Source organism: Narcine bancroftii, chromosome 1 (assembly GCF_036971445.1).
Source record: "Narcine bancroftii isolate sNarBan1 chromosome 1, sNarBan1.hap1, whole genome shotgun sequence".
Classification (NCBI taxonomy): domain Eukaryota; kingdom Metazoa; phylum Chordata; class Chondrichthyes; order Torpediniformes; family Narcinidae; genus Narcine; species Narcine bancroftii.
In genome coordinates, this window is record NC_091469.1 from 12854981 (window position 1) to 12879413 (window position 24433).

The following is a 24433-nucleotide window of genomic DNA, read 5'->3' on the forward strand; positions in this document are numbered from 1 at the left end:
TCCTACCAATGCTGTTTAATTTGAGGCCCACACGAGTTAGAGAGTTACTTGTGCTGAAAATCTGGAATACATTGATCCCCCAAGTTGTGTTCTACCTCCCCTGTGTGGGTCCATATACCCCTCCCCATCCCCCACACTATACCCATTGCATAACACCACCCCAACCTCCCACTTCCCCTTCTACTTACCACCTGTTGAAACTTGTACATAAAATGGCACCCCCATCTTTCCACCTCTCCTCAGCAAGACGTTCCCAGAAGCTCAGTGCCACTGACCTGACAAAGCCAGTTGGCTTGCAAACACTGGACACAAGGCCAAACTAATCATCGCCAATGATTAATGATCCTCTGCAAGAACCAATGAGTTTCTGGATTCAAACACTCAATTCAAATATGGTCCTTGGGTAAAGGGGTTCTTTCCTTGATTTACCTTGAGTGGGTTTACACGCACATCCATCCTTCCCTCCTCAATATCCGCTATTTCTTGTCGGATGTTGATCATAGCGTCGCAGAATCGATCCATCTCAGCTTTATCTTCCGATTCGGTTGGCTCTATCATGAGTGTGCCAGAAACCGGCCAGGACATGGTTGGGGCATGGAACCCTGCAAGAAACAAAAGCTGAGTGACTTTGACAGAGAGGGTCAGGTGCATGTTTAGATGTCATCAAGTGTTTTATTTGGCAGCAGTGAATCCTTTATATTTTCACCAGTAACACTGAAGCAGCATAAAATGGCATAGGACACTCAGCTCATCAAGCCTGCCATGGTTGTTCTGTCTCAGCTACATTCGCCTCCATCCAGGGCCACAAACAGACCTTGTGGAGGCAGAGCCTTACCTGCACATTGCCCAGCTTATCTACTGCATTTGGTGTGGCCTTTACATCAGTGAGACAAAATGCAGATCAGGTGACCTCTTCATCAAATGCCTGTGCTCCACCTGAGGTTTGAAGCTCGTACTTCCAGAGCCAAACATTTCAGCTTCCCCAATCATTCCCATGCAGACTTGTCTGTCCTCTGCCTCATCCATCTCCAGGGTGAGGCCAAATATAGGTTTGAGGAATAATACATCAAATTTTTTCCTGGATGGTCTTAAACCCAATAGCACGAACATCTATTTTATAATTTGATGTCACCCTCACCTCCATCTTGTTCAATTGATTTCATCTCTACTTGTTCTTACTTTTCCATTAATAACCCACACCCCTCTCCAAATTTCTCCACCTTCTGACTAATACTTTGTCACCTTTTAGCCAGTCCTCATCTTCTTTCCCCCTTCACATTCATTATTATCCCTTCTTACTTTGGTCTCGATAAAGAATCCCAACCCCAAAACATTGACTGACCAATTCTACCTACGGATGCTGCCTGACTTGCTGAGTCCCTTCAGCTTCTCATTGTTTGCTCAAGAATCCAGCAGCTGGTTTCTGTTTTTCTCTATATTAAAACCCAATAGGGTGTATTGTTGGCGTGGTGGTTAGCGCAATGCCTTTACAGTGCCAGCGATCGGGACCAGGGTTCGAATCCCGCGCTATCTGTAAAGAGTTTGTATGTTCTCCTCGTGTCTGCGTGGGTTTTCCCCAGAGGATCTGGTTCCCTCTCACCGTTCGAAATGTACTGGGGGTGTAGGTTAATAGGGTGTAACTTGGGCAGCACTGACTCAAGGGTCGAAATGGCCTGTTATTGTGCTTTATGTCTAAATTTAAATACCGTTTATTACTTAGTATCCTCTCCAATCCCAGAACACGTGTACTTCCCAGTAATTAAAAAAATCCATACTGTAATCATGACCTGTTCAAAATATTTCAACACCTGCCCTGATCCTCATTTAATTCTCTCTGCTCTTTTAACACAATCTTGTCAAAGGTACAAACAAACCTTCCTATTGCTATATGCTTGTAGTATGTTGTAATAAAAGATTCATAGAAATTTAGCTAAATGTGTTGAGATTCAGCTCCTCAGAAGATCTGAACAGGTAATAATTAGTTTAAAATTCAACCAACTGGCAAAAGGGAGAAAAAAAAAGCACCTCACCATAATCTTGCAGCCTCTTGGCAATGTCCACAGCCTCGATGTTTGCAGTTTTCTTAAATGGCCGCACATCCAAAATGAATTCATGAGCAACGTAACCTGTTGAAACATACGTCAATGAACTTTACCTGCCTTGATCTTCACATTATAGAATGAAATTTTCAAAATTCTCATCAGTAAGAGATTTAACAAGGTCCCTCATTGCAGGCTTATCTAGAAAGGTAAAGATACATGAATCCATGATGAATTGATAGATTGGATTCAGAATTGGCTGTCCTGTAGAAGGACAGTGGGCAGCAGAGGAAAGGTGTGACTCTAGCTGGGGGTCTGTGTGCCACTGGGATCAGTGTTGGAACTCACTGTGGTTTGTGCTAATATATAAATGATTGGATGAAAATGTTGGCATTTGGGAACACAAAAATTGATTGGTGGAGTTTTGGAAGACTTTCAATGGGTATAGCATAAAATAGATCAGATACAGATGTGGGCAGAGAAATGGCAGATGGAATTTAATCCTGACAGCCAGCACCTTTCTCCCCATGATGGCAACAATGGCCAACACCAGAGTACATCTGTTTAAGGATGGTGGAGGCAAGTTAAGGAAGACATCAGATGAAGGTTTTATTTTTAAACAGAGAGTGGTGGGTGCCTTGAATACATTGCCAAGGGTGTTGGTGGAGGTGGATACAAATAGGGACATTCAAATGACTGTTAGATAAGCACATGGAAGTAAGATAAATAGAGGGTAATGGGCAGGGAGGTTGGGAAAGGATTGACTGATGTGGAGTAGGTTTATACAGGTTGGCACAACATTGTGGGTATAAGGGTCTGTGCTGTGCTGTTCTTTGTTCTGTGTGCACAGTGTGAGGTGTTGCACTTTGGGAAGTCAAATATAAGGGGAAAATGGACAATTTACAATGTACTTAACTTGTAACAATGTATAAATTCAAAGGGATCTGGGGATGTAAATCCATAGCTCGCTGAATTTGGCCATGTAAGTAGATATGGTGATAAACTGGACATGTTTGCCTTCATTGGGCAGGGCATTGCATACAAGGCATGGTGCAGCAAAAAAAAAAAACTCCAGTAGACCATGCTTGGAGCATTGTGTGCCCCATTACAAGGAGAAAGTGGAGGCTTTGGAAAGAGCATGGAAGGGATTTACCAAGATGTTGCCTGGATTAGAGGGAATGAATTACAAGGAGAGGTTGGACGAACTTGGATTATTTTCTCTGCAACAAAAGCTGAAGAAAGACCTGATAGAAGTTTATAAAATTATGAGAGGCATAGATAGGGTAGACAGTCCAATTAAAAAAAAATTTTTTTAAAACACACACAGGGTAAAAATGTTAAATACTGGAGGACATATGATCAAAGTGTGAGGGAGAAAGGTTTGGTTTATATACACAGCAAGAGGTAGGTGCCCCGAGCAGGCTGCTGAAGTGAGTGGTGGAAGCAGATGCTATTGGTCGTGTTTAGATAGCCACATGACTATGTAAGGGATGGGAGGGGGGTGGGGGGGATCTGGATCATGTGCAAATAACAGAGATTTTGTAATTTAGGCATCATGTTTCGCAGATAGAACCTATTCCTGTACTGTTCCATGTAGAATACATTGAATTGAAGGAATTTGCAACGTAGAGGTTCGAAAATGTCCAAGCAATCATTAATCAAAATAAGAGAGATACAGTACAAATGAGGCCCTCCAGACCAGGGAATTAGTTTAACAATTTACACTGGTTGACATTAATCCCATCTTTTTAGTTCTCCCATTCTCAATTCCCCCTTTTCCCAGATTCTAACGCTCAACTGCACAACTGGGAGAAATTCATTTGTGTGGGGGGGGGTTTGTGGAGGCAGGTGCAGGGGTTGGGGGGAGGGGGGGTTCGGCAGGGTCTGCAATTAACCACCATCTTGCAGGTTTTTGGGACATGGGAATAAACCGGACATCCCAGAGGAATCTCATACAGTCAAACGTGCAAACTCCATGCAGACTCCCCCCACGGCTTAAACCTCAGGTCCCTGGTGCTATAAGGGAGCAGATCTAGTTACACCACTCTTTAGGTTAGTATTACTTTCCACCTCAATGTGTTAGGTTATAGCCATTCAGATACCTCTGGAAGATGTTCATTTCTGCTTTCACCATCCTCTTGGACTCTGCATTAGATATTCTTCAGGTGAAACATCTTTTTCCTCAACTCTCCCCAATTATTTTAAACCAGTCATCTTAAAACTGTATCCATAATTATTGATTCTTCTCCTCAGGAAGGTAGACACTTGTAATCCAGGCCTCTCCTAATTATATACACCTTGATTAAACCTCCACTTCTCTGCTTAAACAAGCCGAACTTGACTAGTTATTCAATAAAACTAAACTCCACCCACATCTGATCACAGAGGTGTCATAAGAAGAGAAGTCCAGTACTCCTGCTTTGTCTTGATTAGTGTTTCATTTCCCAACTTTAATCAAGTTAACCTGCCCTGTTAACCTCGATGATCTGTGGATCTTATTCCAACATCATCCATCCCTCTTCAGTACTGCAACATTCATCAAATATTCCTTTGTGAGGAGTCACGTGATGGAGTAGTGGCCGGTCAGGGAATTCCAGCCCTCTCCCGAAAAGTTTAAAAACACCACACAAAGCACAAAGGTACAAGATTAAAATTTACAACAAAGTAAAAATAAAGGTGAGAAGAAAATGGCAGTGAAGAGAGAAAAGTCAAAAACAACGGGAAGAAAAGAGGAAGAAAGAACGTCGGAAGAAGAAGGTGAAGGCCTTACCTGTCCGAAGAGGCCCGCCGCGGAGAGAGAAGCCTGTTCACTCAGGTCAGTGGAAGTCCTGGGCTCGGGACTACAAAAATGGCTCGCAGAGCCGAGTAAAAGTGCGCAAGCGCGCATGAAAAAAAACACACTGATGGAAGGGGGGAACAGCTGCGGAGTCGATCTCCACAGCAACACAGCAGCAGGTGCAGAACACAGAAAATAACAACAACAAGAAAGAAGAGGGTAAAAAGAAAACAAGGAAACAACAGATGGTCAACCCAGAGGAAGAAGAAGAAGAAGAACAGAAAGAAATGGAAGAAGAAGAGAAAGGCAAGACAATGGATATATCTTTTTTTAAAGAATATATGGAATCAGTGAAAGAATGGCAATTACAAGAATTTAATGAGATAAAAAGAAGAATTAAGAATGCAGAAGAAAAAATGAATAAAATAGAAATGGTCATGTCAGAGATAGGAAAAAGAGTGGAAAATATGGAAGAACGAGAAATAATGTAGAAATGGAAGTAGAGGATTTAAAAGAGAAATTAGAAGAATCTAATAAAAAAAGTTAAAGAGCTCAGAAGATAGATATAATAGAAAACTATAATAGAAGAAATAATATAAAGATAGTGGACCTTAAGGAAAATGAAGAAGGCAAGAATATAAGAGAATTTATAAAAGATTGGATCCCCAGGGTCCAAGGAAGACCAGAATTACAAGAAGAAATGGAAATAGAGAGGGCACATAGAACTTTAGCCCCGAAACCACAACCGCAGCAAAAACCAAGATCCATATTAGTAAAATTCTTAAGATATACAACAAGAGAAAATATATTGGAGAAAGCAATGAAGTAAGAGAAGACAAAAAGCCACTGGAATATAAAGGTCAAAAAATTTTTTTCTATCCAGACTTAAGTTTTGAACTCCTGAAGAAGAGGAAGGAGTTCAATACAGCAAAAACGATCTTATGGAAAAAAGGATATAAATTTATGTTAAAGTACCCAGCGGTACTTAAAATAGTTATTCCAGGGCAACAAAACAGACTATTCTCAGATCCAGAGGAAGCAAGAAAATTTGCAGAACAACTATAAAACAAGCAGAGAGATGAAGACATGTCTTCTTCTTTGGCTTGGCTTCGCGGACGAAGATTTATGGAGGGGGTAAAAAGTCCACGTCAGCTGCAGGCTCGTTTGTGGCTGACCAGTCCGATGCGGGACAGGCAGACACGATTGCAGCGGTTGCAAGGGAAAATTGGTTGGTTGGGGTTGGGTGTTGGGTTTTTCCTCCTTTGCCTTTTGTCAGTGAGGTGGGCTCTGCGGTCTTCTTCAAAGGAGGCTGCTGCCCGCCAAACTGTGAGGCGCCAAGATGCACGGTTTGAGGCGTTATCAGCCCACTGGCGGTGGTCAATGTGGCAGGCACCAAGAGATTTCTTTAGGCAGTCCTTGTACCTTTTCTTTGGTGCACCTCTGTCACGGTGGCCAGTGGAGAGCTCGCCATATAATACGATCTTGGGAAGGCGATGGTCCTCCATTCTGGAGACGTGACCCATCCAGCGCAGCTGGATCTTCAGCAGCGTGGACTCGATGCTGTCGACCTCTGCCATCTTGAGTACCTCGACGTTAGGGGTGTGAGCGCTCCAATGGATGTTGAGGATGGAGCGGAGACAACGCTGGTGGAAGCGTTCTAGGAGCCGTAGGTGGTGCCGGTAGAGGACCCATGATTCGGAGCCGAACAGGAGTGTGGGTATGACAACGGCTCTGTATACGCTTATCTTTGTGAGGTTTTTCAGTTGGTTGTTTTTCCAGACTCTTTTGTGTAGTCTTCCAAAGGCGCTATTTGCCTTGGCGAGTCTGTTGTCTATCTCATTGTCGATCCTTGCATCTGATGAAATGGTGCAGCCGAGATAGGTAAACTGGTTGACCGTTTTGAGTTTTGTGTGCCCGATGGAGATGTGGGGGGGCTGGTAGTCATGGTGGGGAGCTGGCTGATGGAGGACCTCAGTTTTCTTCAGGCTGACTTCCAGGCCAAACATTTTGGCAGTTTCCGCAAAGCAGGACGTCAAGCGCTGAAGAGCTGGCTCTGAATGGGCAACTAAAGCGGCATCATCTGCAAAGAGTAGTTCACGGACAAGTTTCTCTTGTGTCTTGGTGTGAGCTTGCAGGCGCCTCAGATTGAAGAGACTGCCATCCGTGCGGTACCGGATGTAAACAGCGTCTTCATTGTTGGGGTCTTTCATGGCTTGGTTCAGCATCATGCTGAAGAAGATTGAAAAGAGGGTTGGTGCGAGAACACAGCCTTGCTTCACGCCATTGTTAATGGAGAAGGGTTCAGAGAGCTCATTGCTGTATCTGACCCGACCTTGTTGGTTTTCGTGCAGTTGGATAATCATGTTGAGGAACTTTGGGGGACATCCGATGCGCTCTAGACATGTAATGAGAGTAAAAATGACCACGAACTATATGTATGTGTGTATAGGGGTATATGTGTGTATATATATAGTGTGTATACATGAATGTATCCGTATTTGGAGGAAAATATATATATTGACAAGAATTAATAAGGGAGGGAAAGGGAATAGAGGGAATAAGGAGGGAATTAAGAGTGACCTTTGTTACATATGAAAATTGAAATCTTTTCCGGGGGGGGGGCTGGGTGGGAAGGAGTTACGGTCACTGCAAAATCAGTTGACATTTGCGAGTGAATTCGCAAATCCAAATGGAGAGGGGAGATGTGGTTGCCCGACAAGGGATAAAGGGCAGCTCAGGAGGGGGAGGGGAGAAGGAGTTAAATAAGTTTTAAATAGGAGAATAAGGAAAATGTTTGATGTTTTAGAAATGTTGTCTTATAAAGTGTTCAAAACAAGAAAGCAGAAATGGATAAGAAGGAAAGGTGATGATGCAGAAACGGAAAGGGAAGATAAACAAAGTATGAAATGGCAACGCTGAACTATATGACTTTAAATATTAACGGAATACATAACCAAATCAAAAGGAAGAAACTGGTAAATTTACTGAAAAAAGAAAAAATTGACATAGCATTTGTGCAAGAAACACATTTAACTGAATTGGAGCACAAGAAATTAAAGAGAGATTGGGTAGGACATGTAACAGCAGCGTCGTATAATTCAAAAGCAAGAGGAGTAGCTATATTAATTAGTAAAAATGTGCCAATTAAAATAGAAGAGGAAATAATAGATCCAGCAGGGAGATATGTAATGATAAAATGTCAGATATATTCGGAGTTTTGGAATCTACTCAATATATATTCACCTAACGAAAAAGATCAAAAGTTTATGCAAGATACTTTTTTGAAGATAGCAGATACGCAAGGGAACATATTAATAGGAGGGGATTTCAACCTGAATTTGGATTCAAATATGAACAAAACTGGGAAAAAAATTAACAGAAAGAACAAAGTAACCAAATTTTTAATTAAATCGATGGAAGAAATGCAACTTTTGGATATATGGAGGAAACAACACCCAAATGAAAAGGAATATTCATATTATTCGGGAAGACATAAAACATACTCAAGAATAGACCTATTTTTGTTATCAGCTCGTATGCAAGATAGAGTAAGAAAAGCAGAATATAAAGCTAGAATATTATCGGACCATTCACCCTTGATATTGACAATAGAGTTAGAGGACATCCCTCCAAGAATGTATAGATGGAGATTAAACTCCATGCTACTTAAAAGGCAGGATTTTAGAGAATTCATTGAAAGACAAATTAAAATGTATTTTGAAATAAATACGGAATCGGTGAAAGATAAGTTTATACTATGGGATGCAATGAAAGCGTTCATTAGAGGGCAAATAATAAGTTATGAAACCAAGATGAAGAAGGACTATAATCAGGAAACAGAGCAGTTGGAAAGGGAAATAGTAAATATAGATAAAGAATTAGCAATGAAGGAAGATACAACTAAAAGAAGAGAATTGGCAGATAAAAAAATAAAATATGAAACACTACAAACATACAAGGTGGAGAAGAACATAATGAAGACAAAACAGAAATATTATGAACTAGGGGAAAAAACGCACAAAATTCTAGCATGGCAGCTTAAGACAGAACAAGCTAAGAAAATGGTATTGGCATCAAGGATAAAAGACAAACAAATCACATATAATCCAACGGAGATCAAGGAAAACTGTAGAGAATTCTATGAACAATTATACCAAACTGAAAACGAAGGGAAAGAAGGCAAAATAGATGAATTTTTAACTAAAATTGAACTACAAAAATTACAAATAGAGGAACAAAATAAATTAATAGAACCATTTGAAATAGTAGAAATACAAGAGATAATAAAAAAATTACCAAATAATAAAACACCAGGAGAAGATGGATTCCCAATAGAATTCTATAAAACATTTAAAGATTTATTAATTCCTACCCTCCTGGAAGTAATCAACCAGATTGATAAAACACAAAGCTTACCAGATTCATGTAAAACAGCAATAATTACAGTAATACTAAAGCAAGGGAAAGATCCACTCGCACCAGCGTCATATAGACCAATATCATTACTTAACACAGATTATAAGATAATAGCTAAACTATTAGCAAACAGATTAGCAGAGTATGTACCTAAAATGGTAAATCTAGACCAAACTGGATTTATTAAAAAAAGACGCACAACAGACAATATTTGTAAATTTATTAACTTAATTCATGCAGGAGAAGGGAGTAAAGCGCCAACAGTAGCAGTTGCTTTAGACGCAGAGAAGGCCTTTGACAGAGTAGAATGGAATTATTTATTCAAAGTATTGCAAAAATTCAGTTTACCAGAGAAGTATATTAATTGGATTAAAGCATTATATAAGGGGCCATTGGCAAAAGTGACAGTAAATGGATATATATCAAAGCAATTTAACTTAAGCAGGTCAACACGGCAGGGATGCCCACTATCACCCTTATTGATCGCGTTAGCTATAGAACCACTAGCAGAATTGATAAGAACAGAAAATAATATAAAAGGGATAAGAATAAAAGACAAGGAATATAAAATCAGTTTATTTGCGGATGATGTTATAGTATACTTAACAGAACCAGAACTATCAATAAAATAATTATATAAGAAATTGAAGGAATATGGAGAAGTGTCGGGTTACAAGATTAACGTAAATAAAAGTGAAGCAATGCCAATGAATAATGCGGATTTCTCAAAATTTAAGAAGGAATCACCATTCAGATGGCAAATGCAAGCAATAAGATACCTAGGTATACAAATAAATAAAAACCTCGGCCATCTATATAAACTCAATTATTATCCACTAATGAAAAAATTACAGGACGATTAGAGCATTGGTAAGATTTACCATTAACACTAATAGGAAGGATAAACTGTATTAAAATGAACATTTTCCCAAGGATATTATACCTATTTCAGGCATTGCCAATACACTTGACAGAGAAATTCTTCAAGGAGTTAAAGAAAATAATAAGGAAATTTTTATGGAAAGGGGGGAAACCGAGGATAGCACTAGATAAATTAACAGAATGGTATAAACAAGGAGGCTTACAACTGCCAAACTTTAAAAATTATTATAGAGCCGCACAATTAAGATACCTATCAGATTTTTATCAAACAAGGGAAAAGCCAGATTGGACTAGATTAGAACTAGATAAAATAGGGGAAAAGATACCTGAACACATATTATATAAATGGGATGAAAAATTGGTACAACGTAGGAGTTCTCCAGTATTACATCATCTACTCAATATTTGGAAAAAGATTCATGTAGAAAGGAATAAAACAAATTACCAATTACCAAAACTAATATTGACGCAAAATAAGTTACTCCCTTTTACAATAGATAACCTTTCCTTTAGAGAATGGGAGAAAAAAGGGATTAAAAGGATAGAAAATTGTTTTTCAGGAAATAGATTATTATCCTTTGAACAAATGAAAGATAAATACAATATAACTCAAGATACAGTGCTGGCATATTACCAATTGAGATCCTACTTGAAGGACAAATTAGGAAGCAGTCTGAGGTTACCAGAGGGAAGTAACTTTGAATATGTGATTACAGATGCAATGATAATCAAAAGATTTATAACAAATATGTATATTAAACTGCAAGAAAAGGAGAATGAGGAAACAAATGGTAAAACTAAACAAAAATGGGAACAAGATTTAAATATAAAGATAAAAAAGGAAACATGGGAGAAGTTATGTTCTGAAATGATGAGAAATACAATACGAGGTTACGTATGATACAATATAACTGGATACACAGCCTATATATTACACCTCAAAAGTTAAATAAATGGGACCCAACAGTATCTGACAGATGTTTTCGATGTAAAAAAGAAATGGGAACAACAATTCATGCAATCTGGACAAGTGAGAAAGTAGAAAAATTTTGGGAAGATCTAAATCAGATATTAAATAAAATTACAGAAAAAAATATAACAAAAAATCCAGAGATCTTCCTCCTAAGTAACATAAAAAACAAAGAATTTGGAATTGATTTGGAGGATGCACAAAAAAGATTTGTTAAGATAGCTCTAGCCGTAGCAAAAAAATGTATTATGACAACCTGGAAATTGGAAGATAATTTGAAAATACAACAATGGTATATAGAAATGAATAAATGTTTTCCATTAGAAAAAATAACATATAGTTTAAGAAATAATATTGAAATATTTGAACAAATATGGGAGCCCTACATGAAACACAATAGAGAAAACCTACCGGGGACATTCACTACCTAAATTAACGAAAGGAGAAGGAAATGAAAAGAATTGACTCAGTGGAATTTCTTGTTTATTTTTATTGAATGACAACATTGTTTGACTGGTTTAATGTATCTTAGATTTTGTACTTTAAATGGATGGGGGGGGAGGTAGGGAGGGTGGGATGGGAGGAGGGAGGAGGGGAGAAAATGACACTGTATATATTTGAAAAGGAAAATGTATGTATCATGGTCAATGTGGTTTATGGTGTGAAAAAAAAAATTTTTTTTAAAAATTCCTTTGTCATGTCTTCCTTCCCCAAATACATTGCATCATAGTTTTTGAAATGATTTCCACCTAACACTTAATTTGGAGATACAGCATGGTAACAGACCCTTCTGTCCTACACTGCCCAAACACACCCATGTGACCAATTAACCACTTTTGAAACGAGGGAAGAACCTGGAGGAAACTTGGTCACAGGGAGAACGTACAAATTTCTTACAGACAGCACCCAGGTCACTGGCACACTGTAATAGTGTTGAGCTAACCATTAGCCTAAATGCAACTTTAAAAGTGTGTTCATGTAAAGAGAGGAAATCAAAACAGTCTTGTGCTTCCTAAAATAACCAATGTAGTACTCAAAACTTTCAACAACTCACCCTTTACTCCCCTAAAAACAATTCTGTAGAACGTTTCTAGCCTCTTGGCCATGTAGTTTGCATTGAGAATAGCAATCTCAGTGGCATGGCGGAGCCCCTTTGACCCCATTAACTGTGTGAAGAAAAAAAAAATCACATAAGCACTTATAGATTTGCAAGCAAGGAACATTACAGTTCCCAAAAGATGCTATTTAATTTATACTTATTGTTATGCAATTTCCATACCTGCAGCAAGAATTTTATTGCATTTGTTGAACTAGATTCATTAGTTCCCACTGACATTGTTGCATCTGTACATTGTACTTGTATATATGACAATGAACCCTCATTTCATTATCTCAACCAATTTCTCTCCTCTCCCTAAATATTCCCCTTACTAAACCCAAATATATGTGGAGGTTGGCCTCGTGAAATTGGTATTTACATATTACTGCAGTCAGTGTACATCATCAGATTGAGGACACAATGCTGTAGGAGAAAGGCCATGTGGAGTTGGTGTCTGAAACATTGTGTGATTTATTAAAAATTATGTGCATCAGGAGACCAATCAAAGTTGATCTCCTGAGCAAGATTTTGGTGCACATTTTATACTCTCAATGGACATAATTACAGAAACTTGATTAACAGTAAAATTAAGTTTGGGTTACAGAGTGGGAGGTAGCTCAACTTCATTACTAGTGAGATAAAGGTTGACTGCTTAATTATCCACATTTATCTTAATAAACAATAAGTCTAAGTATTTGTTACAACAATGGGTGCATGCTCTGATTGTAACTTACTTAACAATAAACCCAAGTTTCTAAGACAACAATGTGTGCATGCTGTAACAGGAGTACTAGTAATGAAGTTCCTGCGACTTGGCAGTCATCTTTGCTATATTCCATGGCTCTTCTCTTGAGGCCTGTCATAATTTCCCTGTTACCACATTAGTACAATCCACAACCCTATTTACTAGTTCTAGGCCTCACTATTCTTTCCACTCCCACACACATCCCACCTTCTGATGTTAGTTGAAGGAGAGAGAACTATTGAATGGAAACACTCTGCCATTTAAATTTTTTTTAGCCAGATTAGTCCTTGGATCTTGCACCCTCACTGGCAAGTAATTGGACTGAAAAAAACATAGAATTTAATGGCACTCATCTTAAAAAAAATCTGCTCATACATAATAAGAGCTGCAAATATCGGGTTTTCCTCCTCAACAAGAAGAGGGGGAAAACAATTCCTCAATTTCATTACCAATCATCAACGAATGAACCAATGAAAGGATGGCAATGGAAGTGGGAGCAAATTCAAGCCCAGCTGGAGTGGCAGACACTTGGACAACCCATCAGTTCATGGAATTAAACTGCCAATCAGCCTATTTGGAAGAAACTTCAAGCACAACTAAAATTATTGTATGTTCATTAGTTCCCACTGACATTGGAGCAAAAAAAAAACCACCTGCTGGAAGAACTCATTGGGTCAAGCAGCATCTATGGAGATGAGGGATGTGCCAAGGTTTTAGCTAGAGACCCAGCACCTTCCCATGGTTTAATTTTCGCTCTAGGTTCCAGCATCTGGTCTCTCCAGTCACTGGTCCTATCAGCAACTCCTGGTTTCCATGGTACTTCATACAAGGTGAGAAAATGCATAGCTTACAAAGACTTTGGGGTGCAGGGAAATTGGGAATTCATTAAAAGCGAATTTAAGGCAGTGGTTAATTCAAGAGTGAGAAATATAACATAGAAATAGAACATTTACTCAGCTGTGGAGGAAAAACAGAATACAGAAGAGTGCTGTACCTTAATGTATGCCAGAGAAATGGGCAGAATGGCACTGGAGCCCCAGGGGGCTGCACTGATTGTACCTAGGGGTCGGGCATCTCTGTCAGATACTGGGGGGATCACAGGATGGCTGGGCAAGTAGGGAGCGAGATGTTTCTTTCTGTAAATGTCGGCAAGAAAGAAAACAAGAAGTTACACATGGTTGGCAAATTAGTTCCATCAATAAAGACAGTAGAGAAACTCAGCAGGTCATCCAGCACCCAGAGGAAGCAATAGCCAACGTTTTGGGCCTGAGCCATTTAATTCCCTTCTATAATTCCTGCTGCTCTCAAGGTCTGTGGCCATGTGATTACGGATGCTGCGTGACCTGCTGAGTTTCTCCCGCATTTGCATGTTGCACTCGCCCCAGCATCTGCAGACTTTCTTGTTTAACCCTGTTCAAACCAAGAACTCCATAGGTTCTATTTTCCCTTTCTTACTCTCTGACAAGATTTACATAAGGGCATCATGAGCAAGGGAAGGTACTTTTGGCAACTCGGTACAGAAAGATTCACAGCCATGTTTGCACTTGCTTTGTTCCAAGAGACTTAGTGAAACAAATACGATTCTTTTTATTCTTTAACTGAGTTCCTGCAATCTCATTGCCTGGTCAATTAATGCAGCAAGGAATCCAAAACTCCCCTGTTTTGCATTGTAGCTGTGTCTAAACTACTCCTCATCTACACTGGGGAGACTGGATGCAGACTAGAGATCGCTTCGTTCCTCCCTTCACTTTGTACACATGCCCTCTGATATTTGCTACTAACACCCTGGGAAATAGGTGATGGCTGTCTATCTTATCTATGCCTCTCATAATCTTGTAGACCTCCATTAAGTCAACTCTCCTCCTTCTTCACTCCAAAGGGAAAAGCTGAAGCTCTGCTAACCTTGTGTCACATGTTTTTCCAATCCAGACAACATCCTGGTAAATCTCCTCTGCAGCCTCTCCAACTTCCACATCCTTCCTGTAATGAGGTGTGGTCTCACCAGAGATTTACAGAGATGCAACATAACCTCACGACTCCTGAACTTAATTCCCCGTTTCATGAAGCCCAGTATATCATCAGTCTTCGTAACTGTCCTATCAACTTGCGTGACAATCTTGAAAGATCCATGGATTTGGATCTTTGTTCTTCCTCACTGTTAAGTACCCTACCATTAACCATGTACTCTGCTTTCTGGTTTGTTCTTCCAAAGTGCATCATCTCACACTAAACTGGATTGAACTCGATCTGTCACTTTTCTGTCCAACTCTGTATCCTATCTATATTTCTGTTGACAACCTTCCACACTATCCACAAAACTTCCAACCTTCGTATAATCTGCAAACCTACTGACCAATCCCTCTTTTTCTTCATCCAGGTGATTTATATAAAAATCACAAAGAGCTGGAGTTCCAGAACAGATCACTGCAGAATTCCACTAGTCAGGCCAAATACTTTCCGTCCACTACTAATTACAATAAGATGAGACAGGAATTAGGGAACTAGCTAATTCTGAATCCACAGTGCCAAGGTTCCATGGATCCCCTGCCTCATGACTTTCTCAATGAGTCTCCCATTGGGGACCTTGTCAAATGCATTATTAAAATCCAAATTCACAACTATCACCCTACCTTTATCAATTTCATTTATTACGTCCTCAAAAAACTCAATTAGGCTCGTGAGGCATAACCTTTGCTTCACAAAGACTGTACTTCTCTAAATGTTCATAAATCTTGTCCTTAAGAACCATCTCCAACAATTTGCCCTCCACTGATTTAAGATTCACTGGTGTAAAATTCCCAGGATTTTCCCTATTACCTTTTCTAAACAAGAGGACCACATTTTCCATTTTCCAATCCTCTGGCACCTCCCCTGTGGCCAAAGAGGACACAAAGATCATTGCCAATAATGTCCCAGTAATCTCTTTGATCCCTTCCCATAGCAACTGGATATATCTCGTCTGGTCTCGGGAACTCTTCAATCCTAGAAGATCCAGCACTCTTTTAAACTCAGTATAGTCCAGTACATAAGATTGTTCTATTTTGACCTCACCCTGACTAAGATCCTTTTCTCTAGTGAACCCTGAAACAAAAGATCCATTTAGGACCTCCCCAACCTCCGCTGGTTCCAGGCATGCCGCCTCCTTTTTCCTTGTGGTCCAACCTTCCCTCTCTTTCTGCTGTTCACACAAAGCATAAAATGACTTAGGGTTTTCTTAATCTTATTTGCCAAGACCTTCTTGTGTACCCTTCAAGATCTCTTTAAGTCCTTTCTTAAGTTCCTTCCTGGCTATCATAGCCCTTTCTGTTTTTTGATTCCTACATTTAATGTATACTTCCTTCTTTCTCTTAATTAACTGCCTCAACTGCTTTTTTCATACCATCTTTTCCCTGTCTCAGTGGGACAAACCTACCCAGAAACCTGCACAACATCCTCCACATTACTTTTATGCTTTCTCCCGAAAACATCAGTTCCTAATGCACTCTCTCTAGTTCCTGACTTATCTCATTGTAATTAACCCTTCCCCAATTCAATATCTTCAGATTTCAGATTCAGATTCAGATCATCACATCACATACAACCCTGAGATTCTCTTTCTGGAGAATTGCTAGTGCAAAATAAAACTGTACTCGTTGTATACATGTAAATAAAGAACTGTAAAGAGATAATGAATGTAAAAAAACTGTGCAATACAGAGAATAAAAATTAATAACGTGCACAAGTAAGAGTCCTTAAATGGGTCCCTGATTTAGTTTGCTGTTGAGGAGTCAGATGACTTAATATTTTGTCCGCTTTATCCTTCACAGATATCAGACATCTTTCAGCTTTCATCACAGCACATTTGCCATTTCAGTGGACTGAATAACTTATCCAAATAATACAAGGCAATTTCTTGTTATGTCTTCAACAAGGTTAAAACCTATGTGGAGTCTTTTGCCCAGAGCAGGGGAAATCAGTAACACAGGACATAGATTTAATAAGAACCTGAGGGATAACATTTTTTTACACAGAGGATGGTGGATGTACAGAATGGGCTGCCGGAAGTGGTTGAGGCAGGTGCTGTAATAAGAAAATATTGGATGGACGTATAGAAATGATGGGTTTACAGGCATATGTGGGATATGCAGGCATGTGGGGCTAGTGAGGGTGGGACATTTTGAGTGCCGTGGGCAAGATGGGCTTGTTTCCACTCTGTATGATTATATGGAAATGGATTTAACTGTAAATAGTCAACACACCCCTGCAACAAGCAGTCCCTGATGATGCATCATCAGGTGAATACTCTGGTAGAGCAGAGTTTGCCAGTGATTTTGTTTGAAACCCATAATGATGGACATCAAATGAAAGAACTGCTTTTGTCAAAAGTGTTGGGTTCAGGAGTAACGGAGGCATAATCAAGGGCAATCAGTTTTCCCCTCTGTGGAACTGGAAGCTTCAACTGCTACAGATCAACAGCAAAGAACAAAAGGAGCTGGAATGGAGACATTATACCCCAAATCAGGAATCCTCCCCCATGACACAAGCTTAGGTTTGATAGAGAAGTTGATCTTCCTCCTCTCAGTGAGCAGCTGATGAATGTAATAAAAATCAATTTTAAGAATCTATACTTTAGTCCGCTCTCTCCTCAACTTTCTCCTCCATTTCCAAACAACCATAGTATAAAACTGTTGGTGTTTTGGCATGGTCATTTGAAAACTGAAGCTTGAGTAAACAGAGCCTTTTTTGTTTTGGATGAAGGTCAAAATTATAACTCGTAACACCAATCTTATAACCAAGTTCTATCTTTTTTTTTCCATCAAGTTAAACGGTCAACAGAGTTAACATAAAACATTAAGAGCACATTAGCTTATTCATTATGTTTCATAAAGAGTCATGACAGTCTTCAATTTAAACCTAATGAGGTTGTAATAAAAGGTCATAACTGTATGTAAGATGGTTTAAACCTACACTCCGATTGGTCCCATGCCCGGTCCACCGCCTCCGTGAGGAATACAGAAAGTTTTATGCAGGTTTAAGTGAGACACATCAGATCCATAGTCACCAGGACGACAGAGGCCCACCTGAAAGATTGCACCATTAGAGGAAACGGTACCTGAATATTAAGAGCTCTCAAAAACAATATCCTTACTGCAAGTGGTAAGACAGGTAAATAAAGGTAAATCTCATCAGTGGATCATTGCTCTTAGGCTCTTTGATGTCATTTTCAATTTAAAAATGGGATGTTGGGGTAGACATCCCAAGTTTAAGGTAATTTGAAAGAACAACACCCCTCCAAGAGATCTCCTTGACGATATTGCATAGCTAATATATCAACAACCTGAGATTCAACACTGGTTTAGTACAAAAAGTGCAGTGCATGATGCCAAATACTCCATCTTCTGTGCAGGATTCCAATCCGTTATTTCCCGACATATATTAAATTCTACGACGTTATGCACAAATAGAATAATGATTTTCCTGTGACGTGCATAATTTATAAGGATTTCCGAGGGGCAGAAAGATCAAGTCTCCCAGACCAATCAGAAGAGGGGTGTCTGTGGTGAAGACCTGAATTTAATAGCTAATATTCATGACTGCAGATTGCACTATCTAAAGGGAAGCAGTCTAATTGATCAAGGTGCCTTGCTAGTTTAGACGGAGTTTAGATGGGGGTACAAAGGGAAAAAAATAACTACTTTAGTAGGTGATTTTCCACTTCTGTGTTTCCAGTGTTGAAAATCTCAAATCCAGCCACAAGATGTACTCTTTGTCCCAACATGCAGTCGATGTGCAATCAGGAGTAATAGCATAGAAAATAATGCGCCATCTGATGTAGCAACTTCTACACACTAAAGAAGGTGCACTCTTAAACACCTGACTCCAATTTTCTCCACCCGCTGTTTTGCAGAGTTGCCCCCAAAGTTAATCAGAATGTTCAACTGATTCGGTGGCATTGAAGCAAGATACTCACCTGTGCATTCATGTTTGCCCCATCCAGGTAAACCTGACCCCCATGATCATGAATTAGGCTACACACATCACTGATGTTCTCCTCAAACACTCCGTACGTGGATGGGTAGGTGATCATTATGGCAGCCAGGTTATCTTTGTACTTGTCAACCTTCAGCACAAAAAACAAAAGATCTTTCCATTACTTTGCATACAAAAAATACAGAGAATTAAGTAGATTCAAACCTTTACATGATTTATTTTCTCACCCACTTTAAGCCACTCTACCTAAATGTTACTTTTGGAGGAAGTGAGTGAAGTCTCAAACCCAACGGCATACATTTCTATGTTGTTGTCAAAGTATCCTAATTCATTTCAAGGAGAGAGAGTGGAACATGACCAAAAGCTTAGTCACAAATCAATTTATTTTTCTTTTCCATAGAAGTGACTTTAAAAGCCAGGAAGTTTGAGGGATGGAAATGTGGAAATATGGAAATGAGCTTTTAAAGCCTTTGAAGTATGGCCAAAAAGAGTAGAGTGCGAGAAAGCAGGACCCTGACAACGGAGCAGATTTGGAGGAGCACAGGTGGATTAAATGCTGCAGGAGTCGACAGAGGCAAAGTCATGGAGCGGTTCAGGGAAAAAAGTGTGCATTTTAAAAGTCAAGGGTTTGCTGGACTGGGTGAATGGCTCATGGCGTGATAGGGAGAGGTGTGGACAGGTGAATGTCTGGTGACGAGGAGGGTGAGGAGTGAAGAGGTGAATACCCGGTGATGTGAAGAGGGAGAGGATTGAATAGGTGAATGGTTTGTGGTGTGAAGAGGGAGAGGAGTGAACAGGTGAGTGGCTGGTGACATAGAGAGTGGATAGGTTAATGGTTGGAGATGTGAAGAGGTAGAGGAGTGAACAGATGAATGCCTTATCATGTGAACAGGGAGAGCAGTGGCAGAGCTCTTTCATATTCATTAAAGGTGGCAACAAAGAATTGCTAAGCCTCAATGGAGGTTTACATAGCAAATGAGCCAAATCAATTGTGGAGCCAGAGGTATTGTTGAGATGGAAGTGATGCAGAGTACACAAGCTCAGAAATAAGTCAACACGGTTATGATCTCAGACTATTGACAATGCGGAGGATGGAGTTGGAGGATATTTCAGGCAGAGATCAAAAGTCTTTTCAATATTTGGGGCAGCACAGTTGGCGTAGGGGTTAGCGCAATGCCTTTACAGAGCCAAAGATCAGGACTGGGGTTCGAATCCTGAGCTGTCTGTAAGGAATTTGTACTTTCTCCCCATGTCTCCATGGGTATTTCCCCAGGGGCTCCAGTTTCCTTCCACCATTCAAAAATTTATTGGGGGTGGAGGTTAATTGGGTGTAAATGGGGTGGCACGGACTGGTGGGCTGAAATGGCCTGTTACAATGCTCTGTGTCTAAATTTTTAAAAATTCATCAGGGAAAAAAAAACTTCTGCTTTGGTGTGAAGCTTGACAAATTAGAGGAAATAATAATCTGGAGTTGAGGTAGAATGGAATCTAAAAGGTTTCTGTGCTGCTGGGTAGGTCACGTCTCCAGAATGGAGGACCATCGCCTTCCCAAGATCGTGTTATATGGCGAGCTCTCCACTGGCCACCGAGACAGAGGTGCACCAAAGAAGAGGTACAAGGACTGACCAAAGAAATCTCTTGGTGCCTGCCCCAAAGAAATCTCTTGGTGCCTGCCCCATTGACCACCGCCAGTGGGCTGATATCGCCTCCAACCGTGCATCTTGGCGCCTCACAGTTCGGCGGGCAGCAACCTCCTTTGAAGAAGACCGCAGAGCTCACCTCACTGACAAAAGACAAAGGAGGAAAAACCCAACACCCAACCCCAACCCACCAATTTTCCCTTGCAACCGCTGCAACGGTGTCTGCCTGTCCCGCATCGGACATGTCAGCCACAAACGAGCCTGCAGTTGACGTGGACATTACCCCTCCATAAATCTTCATCCGCGAAGCCAAGCCAAAGAAGAGACATACATAGATGAGAAACAGGTAGGAGCCGAGTATAGAAGTCATTGTGGGCGATTCCCCCACTGCAACTGAGAAGGTGGAGATGGAACGAGGGAAGGACAGTTCACTGTACAAGAGAAGAAGGATGAAAAAAAAAGTTAATGGATGTGTGAATGTGTCAAAGCCTTCTTCCAGATTGGGAAGGATGAGACAAGACTTAATGAGGGGTTCAACAAGGTGCTTCAAGAAAGAGGAGGACAGACAGGGACCCAGATTCTTGGCAAGTGGTAAATCTAATCTCTGATTTTCATCCAGTTCCTGCAGATAAATATTCTTGAGGCACTATAATGATATGAACAGACGTAGCAACATAGTGCACTGGTTCACACATTGCAGAGCTGAAGTTCAAAATGTCATCATGGCAAGATATTACGGAGATTTCAAATCATTGGTTGGTTGACGTCAAATGAAAATGTTATTTTGCTAATAGCCTTAATTGGTTGTTTGATATTGTTCAAGCAATATCTCCAATCTATTGCTAATTTCCTCTCCAGCAAGTTTGCTGCCTGTTGACAAATCAATGACCTCAGAGTCACCGTTGACTCCCAAATGCCCTCGACACACCTCTGGAAGGCACTCTAATCAAGAACAATTTAGGGATGAATACCAAATTTCCCAAAAGTGTCCACATCCTGAAGAATATACAAATGCATAGTAACGAAAAACCTACCACAGCAGAGATCATTGTGCATTCGAAAAGCCACCATTTAAAAAAAAAATTCCCATGTATTCACAGGGCAATTACTGCTCAATTTGTCTGTACAGGCACTTCATTTGCAAAATTTTCAGCAGGCTTAAGTTATGAATATCCCTGAATGTCAGAATGTGAAGAATTTGGGAGTTGAGGAGGACAACACTACAGTTTTCCCTAAGTCTTGATAAAACTAGAGATTCCAGTCAAGGCAAACAGATATTTAAGTTGTTTTTAATGAACACAAAGAGGGAATACATTGAAGGTGCAAAGTGAAATCAAACACTGATGGGTGCAAAGGTCTTTTGCAATCATTTCTGTGGGTGATGCTTCGGTCATTCCATTCGGCTCACACTCTTTTAGTCTCCAAGTGCATTGTAATGAGAATGCCTTTGAAATCCAAGACAGTTCAGAATCAGAGTCAGGATTTATTGTCATGTACAAGTCAAAATTCAGTGTTTTGCAACAGCATCGGAGTGCAAACATACATATTACAACCATCTTACGACATTGCTGTAAAAAATAAAATAATAATAACAATAAAAGTGTATGAAAAATAAGGCAGTGTCTTTGGTTCATTGATCATTCAGGAATCCGATGGCAGCAGGGAAGAAGCTGTCCTTGTGCTGGTGAGTGCTCATTTTTAGGCTTCTGTACCTTTATCCCGAAGGTAGCAGAGTGAAGAGGGCATGGACTGGGTGGTGATCTTTGAGGCTGCAATAAACCAGTAAAATTCTGATAATAGGAGGGCAAACCACTGCCTGGACCAGCCATGTTAAGATACTGCTAGTGGCGTTCAGAGAACTCAAGGCTTGCCCGAGATTGAAAATCAGAGTTCCGGTTAGAAAACAGGGAACTTGCAACAAAACAACACTACCTTTACTCCAGGAGTGTTTCCCTTGTGGTTGGCCCCAGACCATTTCCTGAGGTCCCATTTCTCTTTTAGTGAGCACACAGCAGAGAGATGACAGTGCAACCTCAACATGTTGAACAAAAAATTAAACAAAATTCCTGTGCATTCGTTTTCCATGGCTGGGCATCATTTTACCTATATTTCTATTTAAAACTGATTTTATGCTTTCTATTTGTTTCCTGGAACCCATACCTTTCCATGAAGTTTAATTTAGCCTACCTCTGACCCTCACGAATCTTTACGCTGGTGACAGCAGTGTTATGAGTGGCAGCACTTTTGGAAAGGAGATACGCTGATTCACTTGAATGAAACACAAGCGTATACAGACACTGTGATTGGAGTAAAAACACACCAAAATGCTGAAAGAACTCAGTCGATCTTTCAGTGTCCTTAGGGAGACAAAAATACACTGCCGACATTTTGGAACTGAGCCCTTCTTCAATGAATAAGCAGAATGAGCAAAAAAACAGGAAAACAAAAGATGTTAATTTGATATGATAATGGCAGAGGTGAGAAATGATTATGTCTGAATGAAACAAGACAGGGAAAAGGGAGAGAGACAGAGCTGGGGAAAGGCAGTAGAGGAAAAAGTTGGGGTGGGGGAAGTGTTTAACGAATGCTAGAGAAGTCAATTATTAATGCCATCCAGTTGGAGGGTGCCCAGCCAGAAGATGAGGTGTTGTTGCTTCTTATGGGTGGTCCCAGTCTGGCAGCATGAGACCATAGGCAGACATCAATACAGGCACACCCCAAGTGCTTAGCCCACTGCTCTACTCATTATACACCCATGTCTATGTGGCCAGGCACAATTCCAGTGCCAACTACAAGTTTGCCGTTGACACCACAGTTGTCGGCGGAATCACAAATGGCAATGAGGAAGTTTACAGGAGGGAGACAGATCAGCTCGTTGAATGGTGTAACGTCAACAATCTTGCGGTCAACATCAGCAAAATCAAGGAGATGTTTGTGGACTTCAGGAGAACATGACCCAGACCTCAGAGGGCTCAGTAATGGCGAAGATCAAGAACTTCAAATTCCTGGGTGTCAACAACTCCGAAGTTCTGTCTTGGAGCCCCCGCATTAATGCAATCACAAAGACTTGCCAGCTGCTATACTTTGTGAGGTGTTTGAGGAGGTTCAGTATGTCATTGAAGACTCTCGTGAACTTCTACAACTTCTGGCTGGTTGCATCACTGTTTGGTATGGAGGCGCCAACGTCAGGATAAGAATAAATAACTCAGCCTGTGACATCACAGACACTAGACTTCACTCCATTGAGGACACCTACATGAGGCGGTGTCTTAAAAAAGTAGCCTCTATCCTCAAAGAGCCCCACCACCCAGGCCATGCCCTCTTCACTATGCCTCCACTGGGGAAAAGGTACAGGAGCCTAAAGATGAGCACTCAGTGGCACAAGGACAGCTTCTTCCCTTCTGCCATCAGATTCCTGAATAATCAATGAACCAAAAACAAGGCCTTACTTTTCATGCCCTATAATTGTAGTATTAATTCATTATGTTTTATAAATAATGTTGTAAGATGGTTATAATATGTATGTTTGCATTATGATGCTGCCACAAAACACTAAATTTCATGACTTGTTCATCTCAACAAATCCTGATTATGACATGTCAGCCAGTGAATAGGACAGGGAAATGAAGTGGGTAGCCACTGGGAGATTTATGCTATTACGGCAGACAGAGCTGAGGTGCTCAACAAAGCGATCTCCCAGTCTGTGCCCAGTCTCTCCAATGTAAAGGAGACCACAACGGCAGGAACGGATGCAGTAGATGACCCCTGTAGATTCACAAGGGAAATATTGCTTCACTTAGAAGGACTGTTTGGGGCCCCACATGGAGCTAAGGGAAGAGGTGTGGGCACAAGTGGCGCATCTCCAAGCAGACGACTGGTGGGGAAGGAGGAGTGGT

At 40.5% G+C, this 24433-nt stretch overlaps 1 protein-coding gene across 1 annotated transcript in view; it reads right to left on the reverse strand.

Annotated features, from left to right (window-relative positions):
* Nucleotides 1–24433, reverse strand: part of gldc (glycine dehydrogenase (decarboxylating)) — a 218040-nt gene that overhangs the window by 17905 nt on the left and 175702 nt on the right. Inside the window, 6 exon segments of the mRNA XM_069920829.1 lie at nucleotides 430–602; nucleotides 2031–2126; nucleotides 12138–12249; nucleotides 13922–14063; nucleotides 17875–17987; nucleotides 18878–19027. Coding sequence (XP_069776930.1) covers nucleotides 430–602; nucleotides 2031–2126; nucleotides 12138–12249; nucleotides 13922–14063; nucleotides 17875–17987; nucleotides 18878–19027 — 786 coding nt within the window.